Here is a 26,793-nt window from a genome sequence, read left to right as displayed (position 1 = left end):
TGGGCTCAGTAGTTGTGCACGGGCTTAGGTGCCCCATGGTGTGTGGACTCTTCCCAGATCAGGTCTTGAAGCCATGTCTGCATTGGCAGGCAGATTCTTTACCACTGGATCACCGGGGAAGTCCAACAGATTTTTATAAAGACATTAAAAAAAATTGTTACATAAATTCACACTTAAAAATGGTATTAAAAACAAAGGCAGTAAAAACTCAAAAGTCATTACTTCTTAATTATGCTACTGTGTTGCACATCTTTCTATCATCTGTTCTTGGTTATCTCCAGCTACTGTGTCTTAATGGTGGGTGTGCAGCAACTCTTCCTGTGTGAAATCACGTCCAAAGGGTTAACAGAAGCTCGGCGTGTGTCCTACAGAACAGCAGATAAGAGAACAGCGTGTCAGAAACCTTCCTGCTTGCAGCTTCTTTACTGATTAAGCCTGCTGACTTGCTTTTTTTCACCCATTCTCTAGCTGCATACCCTCTGAGCTTCACTTAGGCAAGGTAATGTATCACTAGACTTTGAAACCAGCCTTACAGATAATGCTTCTGATGTATGGGTCACTATAGTAACGGAGGTTTTACATTGTTTTCCAGAACTTTGGAGTTGGGTCCTTCCCAGTTCAGATCACTGAGCCTAAAGCTGGGCTGGTGCAGGACAGATTGCCTCACTTTTCCTCTGTCTCCAATCGTCTTTCCTCGTGCCTAAGACCACTTTGCTGCTTTTGTTTTAATTTGACCTTGCCCTGCGGCACGTGGGCCTTTAGTTCCCCTGCCAGGGATCGAACCTGCACCCCCCTGCATTGCAAGACGGAGTCTTAACTGTTTTAACCACTGGATGACTGAGGACACCCCCCCTCCCCCACGCTTTTTTTACCATTACTATCTCAAGCCTGTGGCCCTCAGAGTTGGATCTGTGATTTGTTATCCTTTCGTGATGACCTCATCAGCAAACTCTTTCTTTGCTGCAAACTTCAGTGTCAGGCCTGCTGCCTGTGGGGCAAACAAGCCTGTTGTTGTTTAGTCACTCAGTCATGTCTGACTCTTCGTGACCTCATGGACTGCACTGCAGCACGTCAGGCCTTCCTGTCCTTCACCATCTCCCAGAGCCTGCTCAAACTCATGTTCATTGAGTTGGTGATGCCATCCAACCATTTCATCTTTCATTGTCCCCTTCTACTGCCTTCGATCTTCCCCAGCATCAGGGTCTTTTCCAATGAGTCGGTTCTTCTCATCAGGTGGCCAAAGTATTGGAGCTTCAGCTTCAGCATCCGTCCTTCAATGAATATTGAGGATTGATTTCCTTTAGGATTGACTAGTTTGATCTTGCAATCCAAGGGACTCTCAAGAGTATTCTCCAGCACCACAGTTCAAAAGCATCAATTCTTCGGTGCTCAGCCTTCTTTATGGCCCAACTCTCAAACAGGTCTCAGTTCAGTTCAGTCGTTCAGTTGTGTCTGACTCTGTGACACCGTGGACTGCAGCACACCAGGCTTCCCTGACCATCACCAACTGCCGGAGCTTGCTCAAACTCATGTCCGTCGAGTCGGTGACACCATCCTACCAACTCATCCTCTGTTGTCCCCTTCTCCTGCCTTCAATCTTTCCCAGCATCAGGGTCTTTTCCAATGAGTCAAACAAGTCTGCTGCTGCTGCTAAGTCACTTCAGTCGTGTCTGACTCTGTCTTTAGTTCCCCAGAGATGGCAGCCCACCAGGCTCCCCCGTCCCTGGGATTCTCCAGGCAAGAACACTGGAGTGGGTTGCCATTTCCTTCTCCAATGCATCATAGTCTAGTTTGTAACAAATGCTGAGTTCAGCTTCTTCATATTGGTTGCTTGAAATCTGGCAATAGTGGGAGTATTTACACCAAAAAACCCTGCAAATCAGGGTTTAATTCCTTGTTGACTGCTTACGGAAGGGGGGGGGGGAGGTGGATGTTAATAATGCATATTGAACTTGAATGTGCATGGTGTCTGTACCCTTTGTAGCATGAATAGCATAAGTTGAGGAAATATTCTTCCAGTACTTGACACTATTATTCAGTTCAGTAGAGAAGTTTCTTCCTCACATCATCCAAAAATGAGTGAAACTTAAAGAGTGAAGCTGGGAAGGAGGAAAACTTTCTTCAGTTGAAGAAAGTTTGGAAGCAGTGCAAATCTGTTAGGTTTCGCTATTTTTCACTTCTCTTTTTTTTAAAGTCTTCACTGAATTTATTATAGGGCTTCCCTGATAGCTCAGTTGGTAAAAATAGTGCTTCTGTTTTCTCTTTTTGCCACAAGGCATGTGGGATCTTAGCTCCTGTCCCCGGGATTGAACTCCACTGGATGGACCACCAGGGAAGTCCCTTATTTCCGTTTTTTTTTTAAATTCATGGCCGCCTGGCATGTGGGTTCTTAGTTCCCACACCAGGGATTAAATCGGCACCCCCTGCAGTGGAAGTGAGGAATCTTAGCCATTGGACCGCCAGGGAGTCCTGGTAAGTCCCTTAATTCTTAACATAAAGGAAAATCAGCTAACACTTGGGTCAAAACTATATTCCTTTGGCAACGGCAATGGGGTGAGAAACTTTTCGCTGAAGGGGATAGAAATCAAACATTTATCAGTGATCTGACTTTGTGACACTATAGAATTATAAAAAACTCACACTAGATTTAGCAAGGCATATCGAGGTTGCAGTCGCATGGAATTTACAATCGACTTGCGAACCCTTGTCCCTACACACATTGTTTCTGAGAACTGGTGTTGACAACTGTGCGGGACGCAGAGTTGGGCCTGAGGTCTCCGGGGAGCTTGGCTGGGGCCAGGCAGGCGCAGGCGCGCTGTGAGGCCCCCTTCCCAGAGTCGCCGCCAGGGGGCGGGCGAGGCAGCCGGCAGCTTCGCGCTTTGGCCCCCAGCGCGGCCCGTCGCCCGGCGCCGCGGCGGGAAAATCCGACCAGGTCTCCCAGGCGGCCGCGTCTTTCTGTCCTGGCGCGCCTGCCAGGATTCGCCCGTGGTGATGACGGAGGAGGAGGAGTGGTCCGAGGAGCAGCAAAGCTTCTCTTACCGACAGGTACAGGAGAACGGGGTCCTGGCGGGGCTGGGGAAGGACGGCGTCGAGATTCTGCGGGGAAAAAGGCGCCGCCTCAGCCCAGCCGCGTCTTCGTACCGAGGCCCCAGGTCGGAAGTCGAGCTCGGCCGCCTCCGGCCTCTGGCGCCTGCGCATGAGCCGACCCGGCTGCCGCGGGGGGTGCTGGGAGACGGTTTCCTTGGTTTGGCGGGTCGGGGCTTGGGGTGGCTGAGTGAGAGGGAAGATTCGGGGAAGATACCTGCCGTGCACCGGGAGTCCGGCGGCGGAGGCCCCTCTGGCTTTGTGACAGGCTCAGTCTCCTCGGACAGGGTTGTTCTGAGGCACGCGGCACGAGCTCTAAAAATGTTGGCTCCTCGAATCGGTGCGTCCATCCTGCGGGGGAGGAGACGGCCTCGGAACCTGTTGCAAACTCGGCCCTCCGGCTCCGGAACCCATCGGATGTGGGTTCAAATCTCGACTCCGCACAGTGTTGTGTTGACTCTCCCCGAACTCATTTTCCTGGATGGAAAAATCAGGGTGATAATAACCAGCTCTCGGCGTAGTTGCTGGTATTCAGTCCTTCACTTAGCACCGCGAATAAATACCGTGTGGGAGAGTCGTGAGAAAAACCAAGAATCTCAGAGGCTTAACCGAAGAGAATTGAGAATGAGGTCAGGAAAGGGGCGCTTCCTAAATTTCAGAAGCTGTTTACCCACCGTCTCCCTTTATTTTGAAGTTCGAGCCTTCAGAAAAGGTTGCAAATTAGCGCATTCATCACCCATGTGCCCCTCACCTCGAGTAACCAGTTAACATTTTGCTGTATTTGCTCCCTTCTTTTCTCGAAATTATTTGAGAATTAAATACACTTGATGCTTCACCTTTAAATTTTAATGCTTTAACATGCTTCTTCCAAGGTCATAATATCTGATCACATTCAAGAAACTTAATAATTGATAAAATCCTTTATCTAATATAAATCCATATTCCGTTTTCCCCAGTTGTCCCAAAGATATTCTTTCATGGTCTTTTTTTCTTCACCCAGGATCCAGTTGGGGATCATGCATTGTGTCTAGTCCTGGCTTTGGTCTCTCCTGGAACGGTTCTCCACCTCCTTTGGGTTTCATGACATTGGTGGTTTCGAAGAGTTCATTCATGGCAAAGATGTGGGAGATAAACTCTTTGAGAGCAGGGACTGTTCTTTTGAGTTTTGTGTTCTCAGCCCCTAGTACAGAGCCTAGCTCTCAACAGACAATAAATGCTTACTGAATAAGTGAGTCGGGCTGCAAAGATGGACTGAGAAATTTGAACCTCATCCTCTGTGCAGTGGTGACCTGATGGAGGATCCCACTGTTCACTCAGCCAGGTGTTCTTGGCACTAGGTGGACAGCCATGAACAGTACTGAAGGATCCTGCCCTTGAGGAATTTAGAGTCTATGGACTTAACCTCTGACCCTAGCCAGTGGCTCATTGGTAAAAAATCCACCTGCAAGGCAAGAGACCTACAGGAGTCCTGGGTTCCATCCCTGGGTGGGGAAGATCCCCTGGAGGAGGAAATGGCATCCCACTCCAGTATTCTTACCTGGAGAATCTTGTGGATAGAAGAGCCTGGTGGGCTTTATATAGTCCATGGATCGCAGAGTCGGACATGACTTGGCAACTGAACACACTCAGGCATAACTTCAGGCAGTTCAGTTCAGTCGCTCAGTCGTGTCCGACTCTTTGCGACCCCATAAATTGCAGCACACCAGGCCTCCCTGTCATTCACCAACTCCTGAGTTCACTCAAACTCAAGTCCTTTGAGTCGGTGATGTCAACCAGCCATCTCATCCTGTGTCGTCCCCTTTTCCTCCTGCCCTCAATCCCTCCCAGCATGAGTCTTTTCCAATGAGTCAACTTTTCGCATGAGGTGGCCAAAGTACTGGAGTTTCAGCTTTAGCATCATTCCTTCCAAAGAACACTCAGGGCTGATCTTTAGAATGGACTGCTTGGATCTCCTTGCAGTCCAAGACTTAGCCTCTATTAAAGAAGGCCCTTAACCTATTCCTGGAAGTGGAGGAGGGGGAAGGATGGAGGGATGGAGGAATCTTCTGGAGCAATGAGAAGGATCCCTATCCTGTTCCCCTATCCCTAACTACACCTCTCAGTTCAGTTCAGTTGCTCAGTCGTGTCCGACTCTTTGTGACCCCATGAATTCCAGCACGCCAGGCCTCCCTGTCTGTCACCAACTCCTGGAGTTTACCCAAACTCATGTCCGTCGAGTCGGTGATGCCGTCCAGCCATCTCATCCTCGGTCGTCTTCCTCTCCTCCTGCCCCCAATCCCTCCCAGTATCAAGGTCTTTTCCAATGAGTTAGCTCTTCCCATGAGGTGGCCAAAGTATTGGAGTTTCAGCTTCAGCATCAGTCCTTCCAATGAACACCCAGGACTGATCTACTTAAGGATGGACTGGTTGGATCTCCTTGCAGTCCAAGGAACTCTCAAGAGTCTTCTCCAACACCACAGTTCTTCGGTGCTCAGCTTTCTTCATAGTCCAACTCTCACATCCATACATGACCACTGGAAAAACAATAGCCTTGATTAGATGGACCTTTGTTAGCAAAGTAATGTCTCTTCTTTTTAATAGGCTATCTAGGTTGGTCATAACTTTCCTTCCAAGGAGTAAGCGTCTTTTAATTTCATGGCTGCAGTCACCATCTGCAGTGATTTTGGAGCCCCTGAAAATAAAATCTGACACTGTTTCCACTGTTTCCCAATCTATTTCTCATGAAGTGATGGGACCAGAGGCCATGATCTTCGTTTTCTGAATGTTGAGCTTTAAGCCAACTTTTTCACTCTTCTCTTTCACTTTCATCAAGAGGTTTTTTTTAGTTCCTCTTCACTTTCTGCCATAAGGGTGGTGTCATCTGCATATCTGAGGTTACTGATATTTCTCCCGACAATCTTGATTCCAGCTTGTGCTTCTGCCAGCCCAGCATTTCTCGTGATGTACTCTGCATATAAGTTAAATAAGCAGGGTGACAGTATACAGCCTTGACGTACTCCTTTTCCTATTTGGAACCAGTCTGTTGTTCCATGTCCAGTTCTAACTGTTGCTTCCTGACCTGCATATAGGTTTCTCAAGAGGCAGGTCAGGTGGTCTGGTATTCCCATCTCTTTCAGAATTTTCCACAGTTTATTGTGATCCACACAGTCAAAGGCTTTGGCATAGTCAATAAAGCAGAAAAAGATGTTTTTCTGGAACTCTCTTGCTTTTTCCATGATCCAGCGGATGTTGGCAATTTGATCTCTAGTTCCTCTGCCTTTTCTAAAACCAGCTTGAACATCTGGAAGTTCATGGTTCAACATATTGCTGAAGCCTGGCTTGGAGAATTTTGAGCATCACTTTACTAGTGTGTGAGATGAGTGCAATTGTGTGGTAGTTTGAGCATTTTTTGGCATTGCCTTTCTTTGGGATTGGAATGAAAACTGACCTTTTCCAGTCCTGTGGCCACTGCTGAGTTTCCCACATTTGCTGGCATGTTGAGTGCAACACTTTCACAGTATCGTCTTTCAGGATTTGAAACAGCTCAACTGGAATTCCATCACGTCCACTAGCTTTGTTCATAGGGATGCTTTCTAAGGCCTACTTGACTTCACGTTCCAGGATGTCTGCCTCTAGGTGAGTGATCACACCATCGTGATTATCTGGGTCGTGAAGATCTGTTTTGTACTTTCTTTTGTGTATTCTTGCCACCTCTTCTTAATATCTTCTGCTTCTGTCAGGTCCATACCATTTCTGTCCTTTATCGAGCCCATCTTTGCATGAAATGTTCCGTTGGTATCTGTAATTTTCTTGAAGAGATCTCTAGTCTTTCCCATTCTGTTGTTTTCCTCTATTTCTTTGCATTGATTGCTGAGGAAGGCTAACCCACATCCAAGTTAAGAGAAACCCAAGTAAGACAGTAGGTGTTGCAAGAGGACATCAGAGGGCAGACACACTGAAACCATAATCACAGAAAACTAGCCAATCTGATCACATGGACCACAGCTTTGTCTAATTCAGTGAAGCTAAGCCATACCATGTGGGGCCACCCAAGACAGACAGGTCATGGTGGAGAGGTCTGACAGAATGTGGTCCACTGGAGAAGTGAATGGCAAACCACTTCAGTGGTCTTGCCTGAAAACTCCATGAATAGTATGAAAACGCAAACTGATAGGATACTGAAAGAGGAACTCCCTAGGTCGGTAAGCGCCCAATATGCTACTGGAGATCAGTGGAGAAATAACTCCAGAAAGAATGAAGGGATGGACCCAAAGCAAAAACAATACCCAGTTGTGGATGTGACTGGTGATAGAAGCAAGGTCCAATGCTGTAAAGAGCAGTATTGCACAGGAACCTGGAATGTCAGGACCATGAATCAAGGCAAATTGGAAGTGGTCAAACAGGAGATGGCAAGAGTGAATGCCAACATTCTAGGAATCAGCGAATTAAAATGGACTGGAATGGGTGAATTTAACTTAGATGACCATTATATCTAGTACTGTGGGCAGGAATCCCTTAGAAGAAATGGAGTAGCCATCATGGTCAACAAAAGAGTCCAAAATGCAGTACTTGGATGCAATCTCAGAAACGACAGAATGATCTCTGTTCATTTCCAAGGCAAACCATTCAATATCACAGTTATCCAAGTCTATGCCCCAACCAGTAATGCTGAAGAGGCTGATGTTGAACGGTCCTATGAAGACCTACAAGACCTTTTAGAACTAACACCCAAAAGAGATATCCTTTTCATTATAGGGGACTGGAATGCAAAAGTAGGAAGTCAAGATACACCTGGAGTAACAGGCAAATTTGGCCTTGGAGTACAGATTGAAGCAGGGCAAAGGCTAATAGAGTGTTGCCAAGAGAACGCACTGGTCATAGCACACACCCTCTTCCAACAACACAAGAGAAGACTCTACACATGGACATCACCAGATGGTCGACACTGAAATCAGATTGATTATATTCTTTGCACCCAAAGATGGAGAAGCTCTATACAGTCAGCAAAAACAAGACTGGGAGCTGACTGTGGCCCAGATCATGAACTCCTTATTGCCAAATTCAGACTGAAATTGAAGAAAGTAGGGAAAACCGCTAGACCATTCAGGTATGACCTAAATCAAATCCCTTATGATTATACAGTGGAAGTGAGAAATAGATTTAAGGGCCTAGATCTGATAGACAGAGTGCCTGATGAACTATGGACAGAGGTTTGTGACATTGTACAGGAGACAGGGATCAAGACCATCCCCATGGAAAAGAAATGCAAAAAAGCAAAATGGCTGTCTGAGGAGGGCTTACAAATAGCTGTGAAAAGAAGAGTAGCGAAAAACAAAAGAGAAAAGGAAAGATATAAGCATCTGAATGCAGGCTTCCAAAGAATAGCAAGGAGAGATAGGAAAGTCTTCCTCAACCACACCACTACACATACCTAAAAAAAAGATGACTTTGCACTGAAACCTATACTATCATGTAAGAAACGAATCGCCAGTCTATGTTCGATACAGGATGCAGGATGCTTGGGGCTGGTGCACGGGGATGATCCAGAGAGATGATATGGGGTGGGAGGGGTGTTCAGGATTGGGAACTCATGTACACCCGTGGCGGATTCATGTCAATGTATGGCAAAACCAATACAGTATTATAAAGTAAAATAAAGTAAAAATAAATATTAAAAGAAAAAAAGATGACTTTGAGGGTCTTTATCCCTCCCAGGGTGGTGGTCTCTGTCTCCTTCCACTGACACTTTGCACTTACCTGCTCTTGTGACATCTGAAACTAAGGAAGGTAGGTCCCTTTCCTGTCTGTCTGGCCTCCCCTCGGAGCCCATGGACTGGGTATTGTTTTTGCAGTCCCTCCTTGTCTTGCCTTTGCCAGGAGCACCTGCTGGTAGAGGCGACACTGACTCGGGTTCAGCTGTCAGCTCATGCAGTTCAGCTTCGTCCCCCAGCAGACGCGCACCCAGGGCTCAGCAAGCTTGTTGACAGGAGGCCGAGACCTTGGCGTGGCTTGTTTCGTTTCTTTACTCTTCTGCGTGGGGAAGAAGTGTTTTCCAGCCCTGGAAGGTGTTGCTAAGGAGCAGTGAGGGTCCTGTTGAGGTGGGCTAGCAAACCAGTAAATCAGAGGAGGATCCAGTGATCCCCCTTCGGGAGCCTTCCCCAGTGTTGTCCTGACATTCATCTTTTGTTTTGTGCAGGACTGGGACTGGCAAGGACTTGAAGCACAGGGACCAGTCCTTCTGTATTTGCTTGGTTAACTTCCATCTAGGGGCAAAAATCTCTTTCTTTTTTCACTGTGTTCCCCAGATACCTGGCACATTATTGACCAGGGGATTTTTTCGCAGAAACTGATGCTTGTGGCCAGTGATTTGTTATGTAAGTGAATATTGAAATATCTCAGGTCAGTAACATTCAGGTAGCACATATTAGTACTAACGTGTTAGCACACACCTTCACCCAGTAGGTGCTTGGCACGTAAGTGTGGAATAACTGAGGAAAGTTAAACGGGCACCTCCCAGATACCAGTCTGCCTTTTCTCCCCGCTAACCTGCCATCATTGTTCCTTATCTTTACTTCACCTAAATCATCACCATTAACTAGGAAATGATGTTTCTACAAGTCACATTCCAGAGGCCTCATTGATTTATTAGTACACTGGAAAAGTCACTCAGCCGTTACGGAAAGTGCTGAAGGAATTTAGGCTGAGCAGACCCTCTTCTTGGTCTTCATTTTTTAAGATGTGAAGAGCTCTTATTTGCAGTCTTACCCATGAAGTGTTTTGATTTTACTTCAGAGGCTAAAGGCAGCGGTTCACTACACGGTTGGTTGTCTTTGCGAGGAAGTTTCGTCAGACAAAGACATGCAGTTCAGCAAGCAAACCATTGCAGCGATCTCAGAGGTGACCTTTGGACAGTGTGGTACGCAGCTCTGGTTTTCCTTTGGGTGTGTGGAAAGCCTGGAGGTTGATTTTGCCTGGGAGAAATGCGGGTGGGTGCCATGGCATATCTCACCAACAGAGAGAGAACATTATCACTGGATACCATCCATGAAATGTTTCTTCTATTGGTTGTAAGATTCAGTTTATGGAAAGAGCTATATTTTTTTCTATTACAAGATTTATATATTTTTTCTTTCTGTTACACTAACGGGGGCATCAGCACCTTTATTTTTTTTGTTTTAAACCACCCAGAATATTACTTTTTTAAAAAACAAGGGCTAGGACCGGCTGCCCTATTTATTTATTTAATTTTGGCTGTTCCCGGTCTTCGTTGTGGCATTCTGGCTTAGTTGCCTGGTGGCATGTGGAATCTTGGGGGCTTTCCTGGTGGCTCAGATGGTAAAGAATCTGCCTGCAATGCGGGAGACACAGGTTCAATCCCTGGGTTGAGAAGATCCCCTGGAGAAGGAAATGGCAACTCACTCCAGTATTCTTGCCTGGAGAATTCCGTGGACAGAGGAGCCTGGTGGGCTATAGTCCATGGGGTCACAGAGAGTAGGACATGACTGAGCAACTAACACTTTCACTTTCTTTCATGTGGGATCTTAGTTCCCTGACCAGGTATAGAAACTGTGTCCCCTGCACTGGAAGGCCGATTCTTAACCACTGGACCACCAGGGGAAGTCCTTGGACATTAATTTTTTGTTTCATTGCTTTATAACTTTTTTATATCACCCACAGTTTGACAGCTGGTATTTGCTTGACTTCAGGGGAGATGAATGTCTTCACAAGCCCTAACTCCTAGCACAGTTTAAAATTAAGGAATAGTTTCTAGGGAGGAGAGGTGTAGCCACAATTACCAGAGGTTTGTGACGAAGGGTGGAGGTGGCAGGGAGGACACAGAGGTCATAATGAATCCAGCATTGGAGCCTCCCGAAGGGCCTCCTCTCACTTTCAAAAGGATTTGTAGTAGTCACTATACTTACTGTAGACATTGAGATTTCACTTTTCTGCTTCTGAATTAAGGTTGAGATAGGCTAATTAAAGCACATCTCTTTTTCTCTTTCAGAAAATTTTGCCAAAGACCTTGAAATGTTTGCAAGGTGGGTAGAGAGCTTGATTGTCTGGGCTTGTTTCCGTGTTTTGATGCTCCCCATCTGGTGGTGAATTTCAGGGAAGCTTGAACCCCTACCCGCCCCATGTTTTGTGGAGACTCAGTCTCTAATCATGATTCTCTAAGAATGGAACATCTGCTTTAATCATGTCCATTCAGACTTGATTGGGCATTTTTTGAAGTTTTCCTCGTATTTGTCGTTAAGGGAAGTAAAGTTATTCAGTTCCAGGTTAAAAAGGTGTGAGTCATGTCTCCAGGATTCTGTGCATGGTGCGCTTGCTTTTAAGACTGTTTCTGCAGGTGGTGTGGTGCTGGGGGGTGAGGCTGGGCGCGGGCTGGGCTGCTTTGTGCTTTGTGGGGCAGTGCATGGGTGTCGGGATAATACAGCCCATGGCCCCATCAGCCCTGCATTTGCCTGCTGGTGACAAGTGAGACACACGCTCCTTGAAAAGTGTGTGTGACTGGCTTTCAGCTGGTAAAGCGTTAGCTTTTACAGGTGATTTATGCTCCTCTCTTCAATTAGTTCCACAGGTAATTGAAAACAATTGCAGCGAATTGCTTTTATGAAGCAATTTGAATGACGAAGGCCTGAAAGGGCTAAAGCTTTCTAATTTGCTCCCACTTCTGATTTGGTGCCAGCCTCTCCCACACCCCATACTTTTCACCTTTCTCCTATAGCTCTTTGTTTCTTCGATGAATATTCTGAATGAATTAAAGCAGTAGGTTCTCAGAGGGCAGGCTCTAAATCTTGCCTATTCCTGTGTATATGAGTCCCTAAAAACCGCTTAGCATCTTCAACTTGGCCGAAAGGGATCAGGATAATATATGGGATACTGACGGCTCCTGCGTCTTATCATCGTTAATTCAGGTGGTTGCCCCTTACTTGTGCCCTGCACCCACCCCCACCCCAAGTCTCCTGTGAAATACATTTACTGCCTTTACTTGCCATCTTTTTTTTTTTTTAAGATTTATTATTTTATTTTATTTTTGGCTGCACTGGGTCTTCATTGCTGCGCCTGGGCTTTCTCAAGTTTCCATACAAGGTCTTCTCATTGAGGTGGCTTCTCTTGTTGAAAAGCACAGGCCCTAGGCGCACAGGCTCTATAGTTGAGATGCACAGGCTTAGTTGCTCCAGGGCATGTGGGATCTTCCTGGACCAGGGATCGAACCCATGTTCCCTGAATTAGCAGGCAGATTCTTAATCACTAGACCACCAAGGAAACCCCTTGCCATTTCTCTTCTTCTTCTTTTTTTTTTAAAACCATGCCATGGGGCTTGTGGGATCTTAGTTCCCTGACCAAGGATTAAACCCACACCCCCTGCATCGGAAGCATGGCATCTTAAGCACTGGACCAAGGAAGTCCCTCTTCTTCTTTGTTTTAAATGTGAGTCTTTTATATTACAAAGGGAGACACCAAAATGTAGATTAGTAGACAAACGGTTATTTGATTTGAACATAGAGTTTATCAGCATAGATCAGAGTTTTTCCACCTCAGCACTGTTGACATTTTGGGCTGGATGATTTCCTCACTCTGGTGGGGGCTGTCCAGGGCATTGTAGGGTATTTGTGGCATCCCTCGCCTCTACCCACCAGATGCCAGTAGCAAGTCCCCAGCTGTGAGCTTCCTCCTCATTTCTGTGTTAGCTGTAGGAAAAGACAATGACAAATTTTAAATACTAGAAATAAAAATGAAATTAGAGCTATTTAGCATTGTAACATGTTAAGTTTTCAGGTACTGTGTGTTTTTTATAGTTGAGAAGCCTACTTCCTTTTGCTGGGCCCTGGGGCAGAGAAGTAGGCATCCCAGGTGGCACAGTGTTAAAGAACCCGCCTGCCAATGCAGGAGACGTAAGAGACCCAGGTTTGACACCTAAGTAGGGAAAATCCCTTCAAGAAGGGTGTGGCAACCCACACCAGTATTCTTGCCTAGAGAATCCCATGGACGGAGGAACCTGGCAGGCTACAGTCCATGGGGTCACAAAGGGTAGGACATGACTGAAGTGACTTAGCACGTACACACGGGGCAGAGGTGTGGGCACCACTGAGACTGTCAGCTGCACAAGGAAGGACTCATCTTTTGGGTAAAGGAGTCTGTGTAGAGGCCGTCAGCTGATGCTCTCTGAGCAAGACTGTCAGAGGCTTTACTTAGAGATGTTTCCTCTTCTGCAGTGCTCAGGGGTGTTTACCAGCACTCCTTAGATTTCCTCCAAAGAACCCTGAGCTAATTCAAGTGCAGATTTTCTTTGAAGACTTGTCTGTTTTCTTAATTTTACATTGTCAAAATGTTCCATTAAAAAAAAAAATCCTGTTTTAAAGTTTATCACTGAGCAGGACTCCCTGGTGGTCCAGTGGTTAAGAACTCTAAACTTCCAATGCAGGGTCCCCAGGTTCAATCCCTGGTTGGGGATCTGCATGCCACGGTGTGGGGAAAAAATGTTTATCACTGAATTAAAATTAAAAAAGCTTCCTTGGTGGCTCAGTCAGTAAAGAATCTGACTGCAGTGCAGGAGACCTGGGTTTGATCCCTGGATCTCAAAGATCCCCTGGAGAAGGAAATGGCAACCCACTCCAGTATTCTTGCCTGGAGAATTCCATGGACAGAGGAGCCTGGCGGGTTATAGTCTGTGGGGTTGCAAGAGTTGGACACTACTTAGCGACTAAACCACCACTACTGAATAAAACGGATAGTCGCAGAGGGTCACCTTTATCCTGTGGTTTTGAGTTTTCCCTGCTACATAATCCCTGCTCCTATATTACCCCAGTTTGAGAAATCTGAAATATATACTGCTATTTCAGGTTGGCTACCTATTAGATAGTCTTTGGAGGCTGGGAACCTAACTAGTATTTGTAACAATGTTTCTATGAAAAAAATGCACTTAAATTGTAAATACTATTAACTCAGTTCACCTATAAACTTTGGAAAATAATCTCTCCACTTAAGTTGTGAATTTCCTTCATTTAATGTTTGGTCGCCTAGTGTTAACATGGTAAAGATGAAACGTTTTGAGGAGGATAGGTATTCTATGGTAAATGAATTCTAAGGGCATTTTTGTTGTTGTTCAGTCGCTAAGTCGTGTCAGCCTCTGCTGCCCCATGGGCTGCAGCACGCCAGGCTTCCCTATCCTTCACCATCTCCCCGAGTTTGCAAACTCTTGTCCATTGAATTGGTGATGCCATCTAACCATCTCATCCTCTGCTGCCCCCTTCTCCTCTTGCCCTCAGTTCCCAGCATCAGGGTCTTTTCCAGTGAGTTAGCTCTTCACATCAGGTGGCCAGAGTATTGGAGCTTCAGCATCAGTCCTTCCAATGAATATTTAGGGGCATTTGGGGAATAGTCTTTAAAATCTGTGTTGCTAAAAGTGTTGAATGAAAAATTGCTTTGTTATGTTCTCTAGAGTAATTTTCTGGAGCCAGAGGTTTAATTTAGGAGAGGCTGTGGTGTGATGCGTTTGAACTGTGGTGTTGGAGAAGACTCTTGAGAGTCCCTTGGACTGCAAGGAGATCCAACCAGTCCATTCTGAAGGAGATCAGCCCTGGGATTTCTTTGGAAGGAATGATGCTAAAGCTGAAGCTCCAGTACTTCGGACACCTCATGTGAAGAGTTGACTCATTGGAAAAGACTCTGATGCTGGGAGGGATTGGGGGCAGGGGGAAAAGGGGACGACCGAGGATGAGATGGCTGGATGGCATCACGGACTCGATGGACGTGAGTCTGAGTGAACTCCGGGAGATGGTGATGGACAGGGAGGCCTGGCGTGCTGTGATTCATGGGGTCACAAAGAGTTGGACACGACTGAGCGACTGAACTGAACTGAACTGTGGTGTGCAGTGGCTGGCATAGGATGTACCTGCCCCTCCATCTGGGACAGTGGTATCATAAAACATGGTGCAGAGAAACCAGATGACCAGTTAAGGGGTGGAGAGGGTTGCCTCTGCTGTTTCCTGAATGTTTCTTGTGATCATATATGCTGATCTTATGCTGAGTAGTTCAGTGCTTCTTCCTCCATACTCTTTGGCCCTTTAAGAAGGGCCAGAGCAGCTTGTCGTGTGATACAGACGAGGGCCACAGTGTCTGTGGCTCCTGACATCCTCCCCGCAGGGCACCTCTGGACCGGCTTTGTGGTCTCTATTCTGTCCCTTTCTGTCTGACTCCACCCCCTGCCCCAACCCCTTTCCTCTGTGCTGGTCCTTGCAGGCGGCTAATGAGAAGTTATCTTCTGACATGGATATTATCCCAGGGTAGTCAGATACTGTCCATCATGATGAGATGGCATGTGATCTTTTCACATTTGGCAGGATGTGAAGGACTAATCTGGCCAAATTACAGAATATAATTTCTGTGAGTTTTATCTTTAAATCAACAGATATTTAGTGAGGACTTGCCATGTGCTGGTCACGCTGATAGTTATTAAGAACACAAAGATTCCCTCTTATTCCGACTTACAAATTTCCTACTTATTTTTGGAGGAAGCTAGAAATGGCAAGAAAGGGTGTAATTAGGGTAATAAATTATTGAATAGAGCTCATTGTCTCAGATTACCTTTTAAAGCAGAGATAAGAGAACTGGAACAAGCACTTGCATCCGTGTTGTGAGCAAGAAACAGAGTCTAGTTGAAAGGGTGTTGTTTGTCCTAGCTGGGCTGTTATCGGGGACACATTGTCTCCTAGTTGGGGAGGGACATGTGCACAAGCTTTTCCCTGTAATGTAGCCTTTGGGGAAGAGCATTAGGACCGTGGTATTAGCGAAGCCGTGCTTTGTGGAAATTCTGTTTTTTCTATTTAGCATTCATTTAAGCAGCAGTGATCTTTGTATTGTGAGCTCTGTGCTGTTTTCTCTTTCCACTGAAGGTGCCTCACAGACCCGCTTCTTTTTGCGTGGCGGTCGCTGTGCCCACTGTGAGCATTTGGGAAGGCTTGGATGCCTCTCACTCCTCTCCATGCTCACATGCTCCAGATACCCTCGGCCCTCCAGTGGCTTCTGCTTGCTCTGTCTCTTCATTTAATTGGTATCTTGGCTCATCACTTCACTCATTTCTGTGTCACTGTCACTTAACGGGCGTGCACCTGAAAAGATGGGCTACTTAGAGATCCTGCTGGTGTGAAGTCTGACCATGAACCTTTGTGTTTCATCAAAACTTTAAATAATATGAAACATTTTGGCGAATTGTTTCTGCACTTTCTACAGACATGCGAAAAGAAGCACAGTTAACACTGAAGACGTGAAGCTCTTAGCCAGGAGGAGTCATTCACTGGTGAGAGATGGGTTTCTTTCGTCACTCCCCTTTCCCATCAGAATACATTATTCCCAATTAATCACTGGCATCCACGAAGTGATTCCCCCAGGGCACCTTGCGTTAAAAATGAGACACGCTTCAACCACTCAGACCTGCCTGTAATTTATAGTCTTTCTTTCACGATGATGGATCTTGCTAAGCCAATTTGAAAATTTCTAATCAGTGCTCTCTGGATTTCATAATTTGCCTTTTCTGTAATATCTCAAAACTTTGGTCGCATGTTTCAGCTACAGCATGGTGTCAGAGACAGGTCACAGGCTAGAGTATCTGGGGGGTGCTTTCGTTATGGAGCCCACAATTTTGGTGGGCCAGGTGTGGAAAGAGTATCAGTACATCTGGGGTGTGCAGGCAGTTGAGCACATTTTCTGTCTTTTCGGGGTCGTCTAGATGTCATCCCAGCCATGCCCTCACTTTACAGGTGATGCTGTGATCGTCCCAGGCTAGTGGCTGCGGCTGATGGCAGATCCAGGATGCCTGTGAGGTTTCCTGACTTAGTCTGATCTTGGCAGTCAAAACACTTTAACGTTCCTCCCCAGGATGTGAGCTCCACAAGGGCAGGGATTTTTATGTGTTTCTTCTCAACTCCATCTGCCATGCCTAAAAAAGGGCCTGACCCACAGTAGGGGCTCATGAGTAGTTGTTGAATGAATGAACTTGTGTAGCACTTGCCATTTCACACAGGACTTCTGTAGGTCATATTTTACACACATTATTTAAAGCTCACAGCCACTCTATAAGGGTTTTTTGTAACATGACTAATTAGCCCCATTTTATAGGCCAGACTACTAGAGTTAAGTAATTTCCCAAAGTTAAATATGAAGTTTTCTGGTTGACAGCTGACCCTTAACCTTCAAACCCTGAATCCAGTGCTGTTTCCACTGGACTTTTTTGTTCTGTCTCTGCTCTTCTAATATTGTTTCTCTAAAGTTTAAGTCAAGGTTAAGGATGATATGATTCCTAATAGCTCCGGTAGCTGGTGGTGCTGCATATCAGTGGAAAAGACATTTTTCTGTCCTCCGAAATTCTCTCTCAGAACTGTAACTTGGTCGGCTTCAGTAAGCAGTTTCTATCTTTTGCAAGGAATTGTCGATGCAAGTCATCTTAGACTATTAATTGGGAAGTTTCCTGCTTATTGCGTATTGGACTGTTAAATTTTAGTCATCTGACAGAAGTCTGTTACTGAAGAGTTGCAGCTAAATTTTTGCATTTGACTAAATTTTCCCTGAGGGCAAGGACCTTGTCTTATTACCCTTGTGTCTCTAGGATCTGGTACACAGGAATTGCTCAGTAATTTTAGTTGGGCAAAATTTAGGGCTTTTGACTTTATTTGTGCTTTGTAGAGTATATTTGTGATTGGCATGCCTTTCGTAAACTATAAGTTTTAATTCTCCTGATTATTCAGGGAACTCCTATGTGAGTAAGTAGTGAGCTGACTTTTGTCATTGATTCCTTCCAGGAAAAAAAAATTCGAAGCTGTGTTTAACTCCGAGGAATGTAACCCTGGGTGGGAGTGTTTGGGAAATGGCATAGATTTTTTTTCTCCCCGACTAGACTTATCAGTGGCTTTACAATCAGGTAAAAATGTAATTAAAAAAATATTTTTTGTAGCTAAAATACATCACAGAGAAAAATGAAGACATCGCTCAGCTTAACCTGGAAAGAAAAGCAAAGAAGAAGAAGAAGTTGGAGGATGAAAACAGAAATTCAGTGGAGTTAGCAGAGGCTGGTGTAGAAGAAAGTGAGAATTAAACCCTGTTGCTGTTTGGAGAAAGCAGCCTTCAGCAGGCAGAGTGGCTAAAAGCACATTTTGCCAATAGAGGGTTCTGAAAGGATAAGTGGAGATTAAAAGACAAAAGGCTTGGGTGCTTTTTGTATTGTACTCTCCAAGTCATTGACTACAAAAGCTGGTTTAAAAGAGAAGTGGAAACTCTTAAGCAAAATAGTTCCATGTCTTAATGAAACGCATGAAAAGGGCATGTGTTTGAATGGTATATGTTGGAAATTGTATCTATTGTATTAATAAAATTATGTTAGCAAATACATATGGTTGATTTTTTCAAGCAAAAAAATCATATGTTCATTCTTTTATATAATTTTTCAGGCTGACAATCACTGAAAGATGACTAAAGCTATATGCATTTAGTCCCTTTTTGGCTGCACCATCCAGCTTCTGGGATCTCAGTTCCCCAACCAGGGATTGAACCTGGGTTCTCAGCAGGGAAAGCGCTGGATCCTAACCCCTGAGCCAACAGGGAAGTCCACCAATGTTGTTTTTTAGTCACAGTTCATATGACTTTTCTGTGGCTAATTTGTAATTGTGGTTGGCCACACTGGATGGAACTTTTGCTTGAGAAGAAAGTCTGACTACTTCTCCAAAACAGTTCAGTGTACGTCTTCTGTTTCAGGTTGTGAGAGATGATGCTTCCAGGAATCCCAGGTCTTCTGTCTTCTCCTTGGGGTTTCTTAGAGGGCCAGGGCGAGTGTGTCTTTTAACCCATTGGGACAATAGTGGCAAAGAAAAGGGACTGGCATTTACACAGCCCATTCTGTGTGCCAGGTCCTATTCTAGGTGCTCCATATAGTATTTCTTCACACATTTTCACAGTATTTTTATTTACTTTAAAATACTGATTTATTTGGCTGCACCAGTCTTAGTTGTGGCACAAAGAAAGTTTAATTGCGGCATGCGAACTCTTAGTTGATTGGGATCTAGTTCCCTGACCAGGGATCGAACCCAAACCCCCTGCGTTAGGAATGTGGACTCTTAAGCCACTGGACCACAGGGAAGTCTCTGACTTGTTTATATTTTAGACAGGTAGTCCTACCGCACATTCTTCAGGGATTGTAACACAGGGGTGGTCAGACTTTGTCCACTGGACCACAGGGAAGTCTCTGACTTGTTTATATTTTAGACAGGTAGTCCTACCGCACATTCTTCAGGGATTGTAACACAGGGGTGGTCAGACTTTGTAAGGAGCAGTTGAGTGTAACCCTGAACTGTAACCCAGGAACTGCCTCTTGCCCACTGCATGTTCTGCTCAGGGTTTAGTTTACTCTGGCGTGTCCATGTGATGTCAGTCATTCTTTCCCATTCTATCTTTGCTGACCGTTGGCAGAAAGGAGTTGTAGGGCTCTTTCTCACAGGCTTGCTTCCTTAGAGTCCTGGAAGCTCGTCTGAACTTTAATTAACTGTATAACCAGCTGACTGGCCATATAAAGCAGCACGTCTTTGAAATGCATGTGGCCTGGTAACATAGTTGGGGCAATTTACATTTATAATGTTCGTCTTCCTTGTTACACCAGCGCCTCAAAAAAAGGTGAAATAAAAGATCCTGCATTAATTTTTTATTACTAAATTAACAAACCAGGGAAGTTCCAAAGCATCCCCTTCTATACACAGCAATAGCTGGAATATGCTGGTCGACACTTGTCATATACAGCTGGTACCTCGACACCTAGATGTCTGGGAAAGTGTGATCATGGCCCGCTTACTGCCTTTATTGAATTGTGGAATCTGTAAAGAACCCTTAGAGGTCATGGAGTCCAGTCTTCTCATCAAGTAGGAAGCCCTCCTACAGCATTGATGACTGAGGTCCCCTAGGCTCTCCTGAACTCCTCAGGGGCAGAGCGCCCTTTCTGCTGCTGCTGCTGCTGCTGCTGCTGCTGCTAAGTCGCTTCAGTCGTGTCTGACTCTGTGGGACCCCATAGACGGCAGCCCACCAGGCTCCCCCCGTCCCCGGGATTCTCCAGGCAAGAACACTGGAGTGGGTTGCCATTTCCTTCTCCAGCCCTTTCTGTTAGTGGATACTAATTGTTGCAAGTTTCTTCTGGGTGCAGAGAACAGTCTTTCACCTTCTATCTAGGTCCTAGTTCTGCCTTTTAGAAGAAACAATCTCCCTTTTTCAAAATAATCCAGTACTGAGTCCCTTTTAATCCAAGTTCCCATAGTACATCTTTTCAGAAACGCTTGCATAAAACATTAGATTGTCAGCTCCTTATGGGCAGACTTTGAAATGGTGATCACTTGGTGCCTTGTGTAGGGCCACACACACACATACACACACACACACACACACACACACGACAGGTGCTCTGTGAGTACTGGGTCCCTGGAGCCTGAGATGAGTGGCGGGGGCACACGGGAGGAGGAGCCCTTGCTTGGGTTTCATGGCTCTCACCAGGGATTTCCATTGTTTTGTGGTGGGGAACTTTTCTTTATACTGTGGGGAATAAGGACTAAGGACTTGGAGTGTCTTCTTTTTTTAAAAAAATTTATTTTTGGCTGTGCTGCTTCTTTGTTGCTGTGCACAAGCTTTCTCTTGTGGTGTGTGGGCTTCTCATTGCAGTGGCCTCTTGTTGCAGAGCACAGGCTCTGGGTGCCTGGGCTTCATTGCTCTATGGCATCTGGGATCCTCCTGGACCAGCCAACGGACCACCAGTGAAGTCCCAGGATATCGTCTTAGTGACAGTTCCTAATGTGAGTCCCGTTGTGTTTTCCACTTGTGTTAGGTGCTTATCATGATCTTATTTGATTCTCACAGTTTTATGATGTAGGCAGTTGGTGCTGCTAAGTCACTTCAGTCAAGTCCGACTCTGTGCGACCCCACAGACGGCAGCCCACCAGGCTCCCCCGTCCCTGGGATTCTCCAGGCAAGAACACTGGAGTGGGTTGCCATTTCCTTCTCCAATGCATGAAAGTGAAAAGTGAAAGTGAAGTCACTCAGTCGTGTCCGACTCTTCATGACCCCATGTACGGCAGCCTACTAGGCTCCTCCGTCCATGGGGTTTTCTAGGCAAGAGTACTGGAGTGGGGTGCTATTGCCTTCTCTGTGAGACCCTAGAGAGGTTAATTAAATGGCAAAACCAGGATTTTAGTCTAGAGCCCTCATCTTGAAGTACTAAGATATATTGCCACCTCCTTGAAAGCAGCCAGTAGTAACAAGATCACACAAAGCCTTCCCTGGCCTGCAGCTCATAACCTTCCTTGGCACGTGTCACACTGAAATTTTACTTTTCTCTCATTTGCAGAGCATGTATCCTGTCCCTTAGTGAGGCTGGAACAGCCCTGTCGAGGTGGATGGTCTTTGTCCTTCTATGTAGTACATGCTAGGTGTTCAGTGTTCAATGAGTTCATGGAACAAAATCTTCAAAATATTCTAAAGCTATAAGAAGCTGGGTGAGCTACCATGATTCTCTTATCTGTAAGAATATCTGAAGTGAAAGTCTCTCAGTCATGTCTGACTTTTTGCGACCCCATGGGATATACAGTATATATACAAAATATATAAAAATACACTCAGAGGAAAAAAGTGGGAAAGGACTATATGCACCTCATTCACGTTTCGTGTCTCAGTCAAGATGGTAGATGACAAACTGGTTCTGCCTCCATTATTTCCCATTAAATTTTTAAAATGTTGAACATTTAAAAATGTTGACATTTTAAAAATGTCTCAAATTTAAAAGACATGAAAGTGAAGTGGAAGTGAAAGTCGCTCAGTCCTGTCCAACTCTTTGTGACCTCATGGACCCCATACAGTCCTTGGAATTCTCCAGGCAAGAATACCGAGGTGGGTAGCCCTTCCCTTCTCCAGGGCACCTTCCCACCCAGGAATCGAACTGGGGTCTCCTGCATTGCAGGTGGATTCTTTACCAACTGAGCTATCAGGGAAGCCCTAAGATTATCTGAACGTTTTAAAATGTCATTTGTGGGAATTAGGCAAAAAAAAAATTTTTTTTTGGTACCAAAAAAGGACTAAAGCAAGATGCACTTTATGGCCCACGGTGGGTCATTTGGCTGTGCCGATCTTACCTAGCATCTTAACAAATGTGCAATGCAATGAAATTTAAAGTTGAGATTTCCCTTGTGGAGGGGTGTGAACCAGCACTTTGGAAAACTGAAAGCGTCAACGTTCTCTTCTGGAACGTGCCGTCAGTTCTTTGATTGCTTTACTTCCCTTTGGAACCTTGCCTCTGACGTCATCTTAGGTTTGTGGTGTATGTTTCTGATCTTCCTAGCTGTCTCAGGTGGAGAGGGTCTGTACATTTGGCTGTGTGATTCTGAACCTGGGACCCACAAGGAGGAACCAGGGGTGGCAGAGACAGCTTGATGTTGTGGATTCTCAGCAGTGGAGCTGTCGTCAGAAGGAGAGGAGACCCTGGGAGCTGGTCAAGTGTAGGGCATTCACTGGGCTCCCCTGGGGGTCTAGCGGCTAAGATTCCACACTTCCACTGCAGGCAGGGCAGGGCAAGGAGCGGGGGAGCGGGCATGGGTCAGAGAAGTTCCACATGCCTCGAGGTGTGGCCAAGAAAAGAAGAATCTATCTGCATTTCCACCTTAATAAGGTGATTGATGCAAAGAGCTGGCTCATTGGAAAAGACCCCAATCTGGGAAGGATTGAGGGCAGGAGAAGAGGGCAACAGAGGATGAGATGGTTGGATGGCATCACTGACTCACTGGAGGTGAATTTGAGCAAACTCCAGGAGATAGTGAAGAACAGGGAAGCCTGGAGTGCTCAGTCCATGGGGTGGTAAAGACTTGGACGTGACTTAGCAATTGAATGACAACAAAAGGTGATTTGGGTCCACATCACAGTTTGGAAAAGCCTGGGCCAGAGGACTGTGGCCTGCTGGCGGGGAGGTGGCCTGCTGGCGGGGAGGTGGTGCTGGGGAGCCAGCACTTGGTAGCCCGAGGTGGTCTGGTGAGACCAGTGGATGCTTTGAGTGGCTCCCAGAGTCCTCACCATCTCCTTGTTGAGCTGATTCAGTCATTCTTTCATGTGGGTAAAATTGCAGATTTTAAGATCCTTTGTTGTTGAAAGTGTTAGTCGCTCAGTCTCGTTTGACTCTTGCGACCTCGTGGACTATAGCCCGCCAAGCTCCTCTGTCAATGGAATTCTCCAGGTAAGAAGACTGGAGTGGGTTGCCATTCCCTTCTCCAGGGGGTCTTGCTGACCCAGGGATCGAACCCGAGTTTCTTGCTTTAGCAGGCTGATTCTTTACCACTAGCACCACTTGGGAAGCAGGTGGTGTTCCTTGTTCAGTTGCTCAGTCACATCTGACTCTGTGTGACCCCATGGACTGCAGCACACCAGGCTTCCCCGTCTTCCACTATCTCCCAGAGTTTACTCAAATTCATGTCCATTGAGTCAGTGATGCCATCCAACTGTCTCATCCCGTTGCCCCCTTCTCCTGCCCTCAAACTTCCCCAGCATCAGGGTCTTTTCCAGTGAGTCGGCTCTTCTCATCAGGTGGCCAAAGTATTGGAGCTTCAGCTTCAGCTTCAGTCCTTCCAATGAATATTCAGGTTGATTTCCTTTAGGATTGACTGTTTTCATCACCATAAGCTCCTTATTCAAGGCTAATTTTGTATTATGTTAAATCACTTGGTTTTGTTCTCATGACTTCCTGATTGCTTTGGCATAAATGCGAGGAGGTGGAACTTCTAGGCAAGCGCACATGCATCCCCAAGTAGGAGCAAATCCACTCTTGACACAGGAAGAGCACCGAGGTTTTAATGAAGGGGTTAAATCCAGTCCTGAAGCACTTTTGCAGGCACTGATTGCTCAGGCTCGTGCGTCACCACTTGAATATGAGGGGAGATGGGGTACAGGCTTTAGATAGGCATATATTAAAAAAAAAAAAAAAACAAAACAGACAGCTGCAGGTTGAGCTGAAAATAGCCCCCTCAGTCTGCAGAGAAGAGACTCAAGTCCACAAAGCACTGGTTTCAGGGGCTGCCAAGCAGGATGAGCAGCTCCAGAGCTGGAGAGAAGTACCAGCCAGCCTGCAAGATGCTGCCCCTCTGCTTGCTGCTGCCGCTGCTGCTGCTGCCCTCTGGGGCCACTACTGCCCTCTCCCCAGAGGGTGGCCTCGCCGGCCACGAGAGCGGGGTGAGTAGTCTGACTCGGCTGGGTGCTCACCCTCTTGTGAGCTGTCCCTTCCCTTGGCACATCTGGCTACCCCGTGGATCCCCCCTCTTCTCTGTGGCTGAGTGTGTGTACAGGACAGACTGCAGGGCTGGACTTTGCCGTGTGCCTCTCAGCTGCCCTGTGCTGTGATGTCCACATGGACCATTGACTCACCATCATCTTCAGTCATTAGGAAACTTGATAGGAAACGCTGACACTAAGGGGCACTTCTTCAAGCTAGCGATCTCCAACTGCCAGTCTTTGAAACACAAAGCCATCACACTGGTCTGTTGCCGTGCAGTTGGTCTACCGCTGCTGCCACTGTGGTGTTAGTCACACTTGTAGAATCTTAATTTATACACACAGTGCAGGTTCTCACTGGCTTAGATTAATTGACATCATTACATTTTCCATTGTGAGAAGTTGTAACTTTATGAGGTGATTTACTTCTCTTTTTTTTTCATTTTGAAAAACTTCCAAGAAAGAGTACATAAAGTTGACCATTAAAAATGGATTTTTCTCTGAAATTAGCATCTGAGTTCCAGAAAAGCCATTCATCATCAGATTACTCCTTCAAGCTTTCTAAGGAGTCTGAAAGGCCAGAATATAATGTCTCAATCTGATCTGTCTTAAAAAGCAATTTGTGGACAGCCCGGAGTGAAGTGACTTAGCAGTAGCAGTAGCAGAAACAGTAGGAGTAAGACCAGAGATGGAGAGATGGGAAATCAAGTGAAAGGAGCCTCATCTAACTTGAGGGGCTTCTTATCTGCCAGTCACTTGTCAGGGGAAAGGAGCCATCTCCCAGCCTCTTATAATTGAAAAGATTAGGGGCAAAACAACCAGATTTTTTTCCTTGATTGAATATATTCAAGTTTTTCTTTTCTCTAATTAGAGCAGTTCTCTTGAGGTGTTCTCTTAACTTTGTGTGCGTGCTAAGTCGTTTCAGTCATGTCCCTTAACTTTCTCATCCTTTAAATGGAAATATGGTTTGTTGTTCTGGAGCATCATTTTTTTTTAAAGGAAATAATTACATATCTTAATGCTGGCTGAATCAGATGATTGATTTGTCTTTCCTTTGTCCTCTGCTTCTTTTTAAAAGCACACGTAGGAAGTGGCAGAAATAAAGACAAACAGCCTGTTGACTTTGCTTGTGTGGTGGTACGAGTGGGCCTCCCAGGCCAGGGCAGTGCCCTTTGTAGGAGGGGAAGCCAGGGAGGAGTCCAAACGGCAGGAAGGTGCACCACTTCGTCAGTCCACGCACCAAGATAAAACGCCCTGCAAGAATTTCTTCTGGAAGACCTTCTCCTCCTGCAAGTAAAACTCCACCTATTACTACTTGTGCAAGGAAGTGTAACAGTGGATCTGAATAAAATGTATTAATAAGCAGCTGTGATAGTTCTTCTTTGTGCGGTTGTCTTCTCTTTCTCATGTAATTTGAAACGTAGTTTTTATGTAAACTTTAAAAATGCCGACTACTAGATGTCTTCAGTAATTTGGAACCCAAAGAGAGTATTTTATTTTTATTTATTCTTTTACTGAAGTAGAGTTGACTTACAATGTTGTGCCAATCTCTGTTGTATAGCAAAGTGACTCATGTATATATACATACATATATATATAATACACATTTTAAAACTGTTCTTTTCCATTATGACTTATCCCACGAAACTGGATATAGTTCCCTGTACTATGGAGGAGAACCTTGTTTATTCATTCTAAATGTAATGGTTTGCATCTACCAACCCCGAACTCCCAGTCCATCTCCCTCCCTCCCCCATCCCCTTGGCAACCTCAGGTCTGATCAAAGAAGAGAATTTTTGATAAAGATTTTTGTGGTTTTTGCCATTATTGTCAATGCAGCCATGGGGCTTTCCTTCCACATTTATTGTGCTTAGAAGTTGTTCTGTCCTCATCTTCCTTGCTTTGATTTATAATAGGTAAAAGCTACATATTTAAGTGTTCAGAATAACATTTCAGTTTACTTTGATATAAACTGTCTAATGTAAAAAATATTTCCTTCATATTAAAAGCAATTTTTAAACACTGTTCTCAAAGAGCAAAATGATTATTCCTCATATTTTCTCTAAAATTAATTTAAAAACATATCATGCTATAATTAAACAGACAACATCATGATGACATGCTTATAAAAGTTCCATTTGCACCTGCTGTTGTAAAATACCCGTACTAATTATAATCAGTAAGTTAATATTGCTGTTGCAATTCTTATGGAAGAGAGCTTCAGGTTTATTTCAAACCAAATAGAGTGAGCAGTGCTACTTCCCAGCCTGTAGCTTGACTGCCTTAACTTCTAATACAACGACCTCCAGGAAATTCCCTGATGGTCCAATGGTTAGGACTCTGCCCTTTCACTGCTGAGGGTCTGGGTTCAATCCTTGGTCGGGGAAGCAAGATCCTATAAGCCAGGCCTCAAGGTCAAAGAAAACAGAAAAACAAACTCTGGGACCTACAGAATTG

At 45.4% G+C, this 26,793-nt stretch overlaps 2 protein-coding genes across 3 annotated transcripts; both read left to right on the top strand.

Annotated features, from left to right (window-relative positions):
• The first annotated feature begins 2,916 nt into the window (after nt 1–2,916).
• On the top strand, nt 2,917–18,448 carry CENPS (centromere protein S). 2 transcript variants are annotated; one of them, XM_004013731.5, is made up of 5 exons: nt 2,917–3,045; nt 9,856–9,979; nt 11,069–11,102; nt 16,300–16,366; nt 18,017–18,448. In XM_004013731.5, the coding sequence occupies exons 1-5, from the start codon at nt 2,992–2,994 to the stop codon at nt 18,155–18,157; spliced, it is 420 nt and encodes a 139-aa protein (XP_004013780.1). In that variant the 5' UTR covers nt 2,917–2,991; the 3' UTR covers nt 18,158–18,448. The 2 variants fall into 2 exon arrangements, with proteins under 2 accessions (XP_004013780.1, XP_060252481.1); XM_060396498.1 differs by having other exon boundaries at nt 16,300–18,448.
• Nucleotides 18,449–24,109: 5,661 nt separating this feature from the next.
• Nucleotides 24,110–25,697, top strand: CORT (cortistatin). Its single transcript, NM_001143891.2, is given in 2 exon segments — nt 24,110–24,297; nt 25,415–25,697. Coding segments are annotated over 2 exon segments (363 nt in total). The 5' UTR covers nt 24,110–24,153; the 3' UTR covers nt 25,634–25,697.
• The last annotated feature ends 1,096 nt before the right edge of the window (nt 25,698–26,793 follow it).

The sequence above is a fragment of the Ovis aries genome, chromosome 12 (assembly GCF_016772045.2).
Source record: "Ovis aries strain OAR_USU_Benz2616 breed Rambouillet chromosome 12, ARS-UI_Ramb_v3.0, whole genome shotgun sequence".
Classification (NCBI taxonomy): domain Eukaryota; kingdom Metazoa; phylum Chordata; class Mammalia; order Artiodactyla; family Bovidae; genus Ovis; species Ovis aries.
Note: the sequence above shows the minus strand (reverse complement) of the source record. Positions and strands in the feature narration are given on the sequence as shown.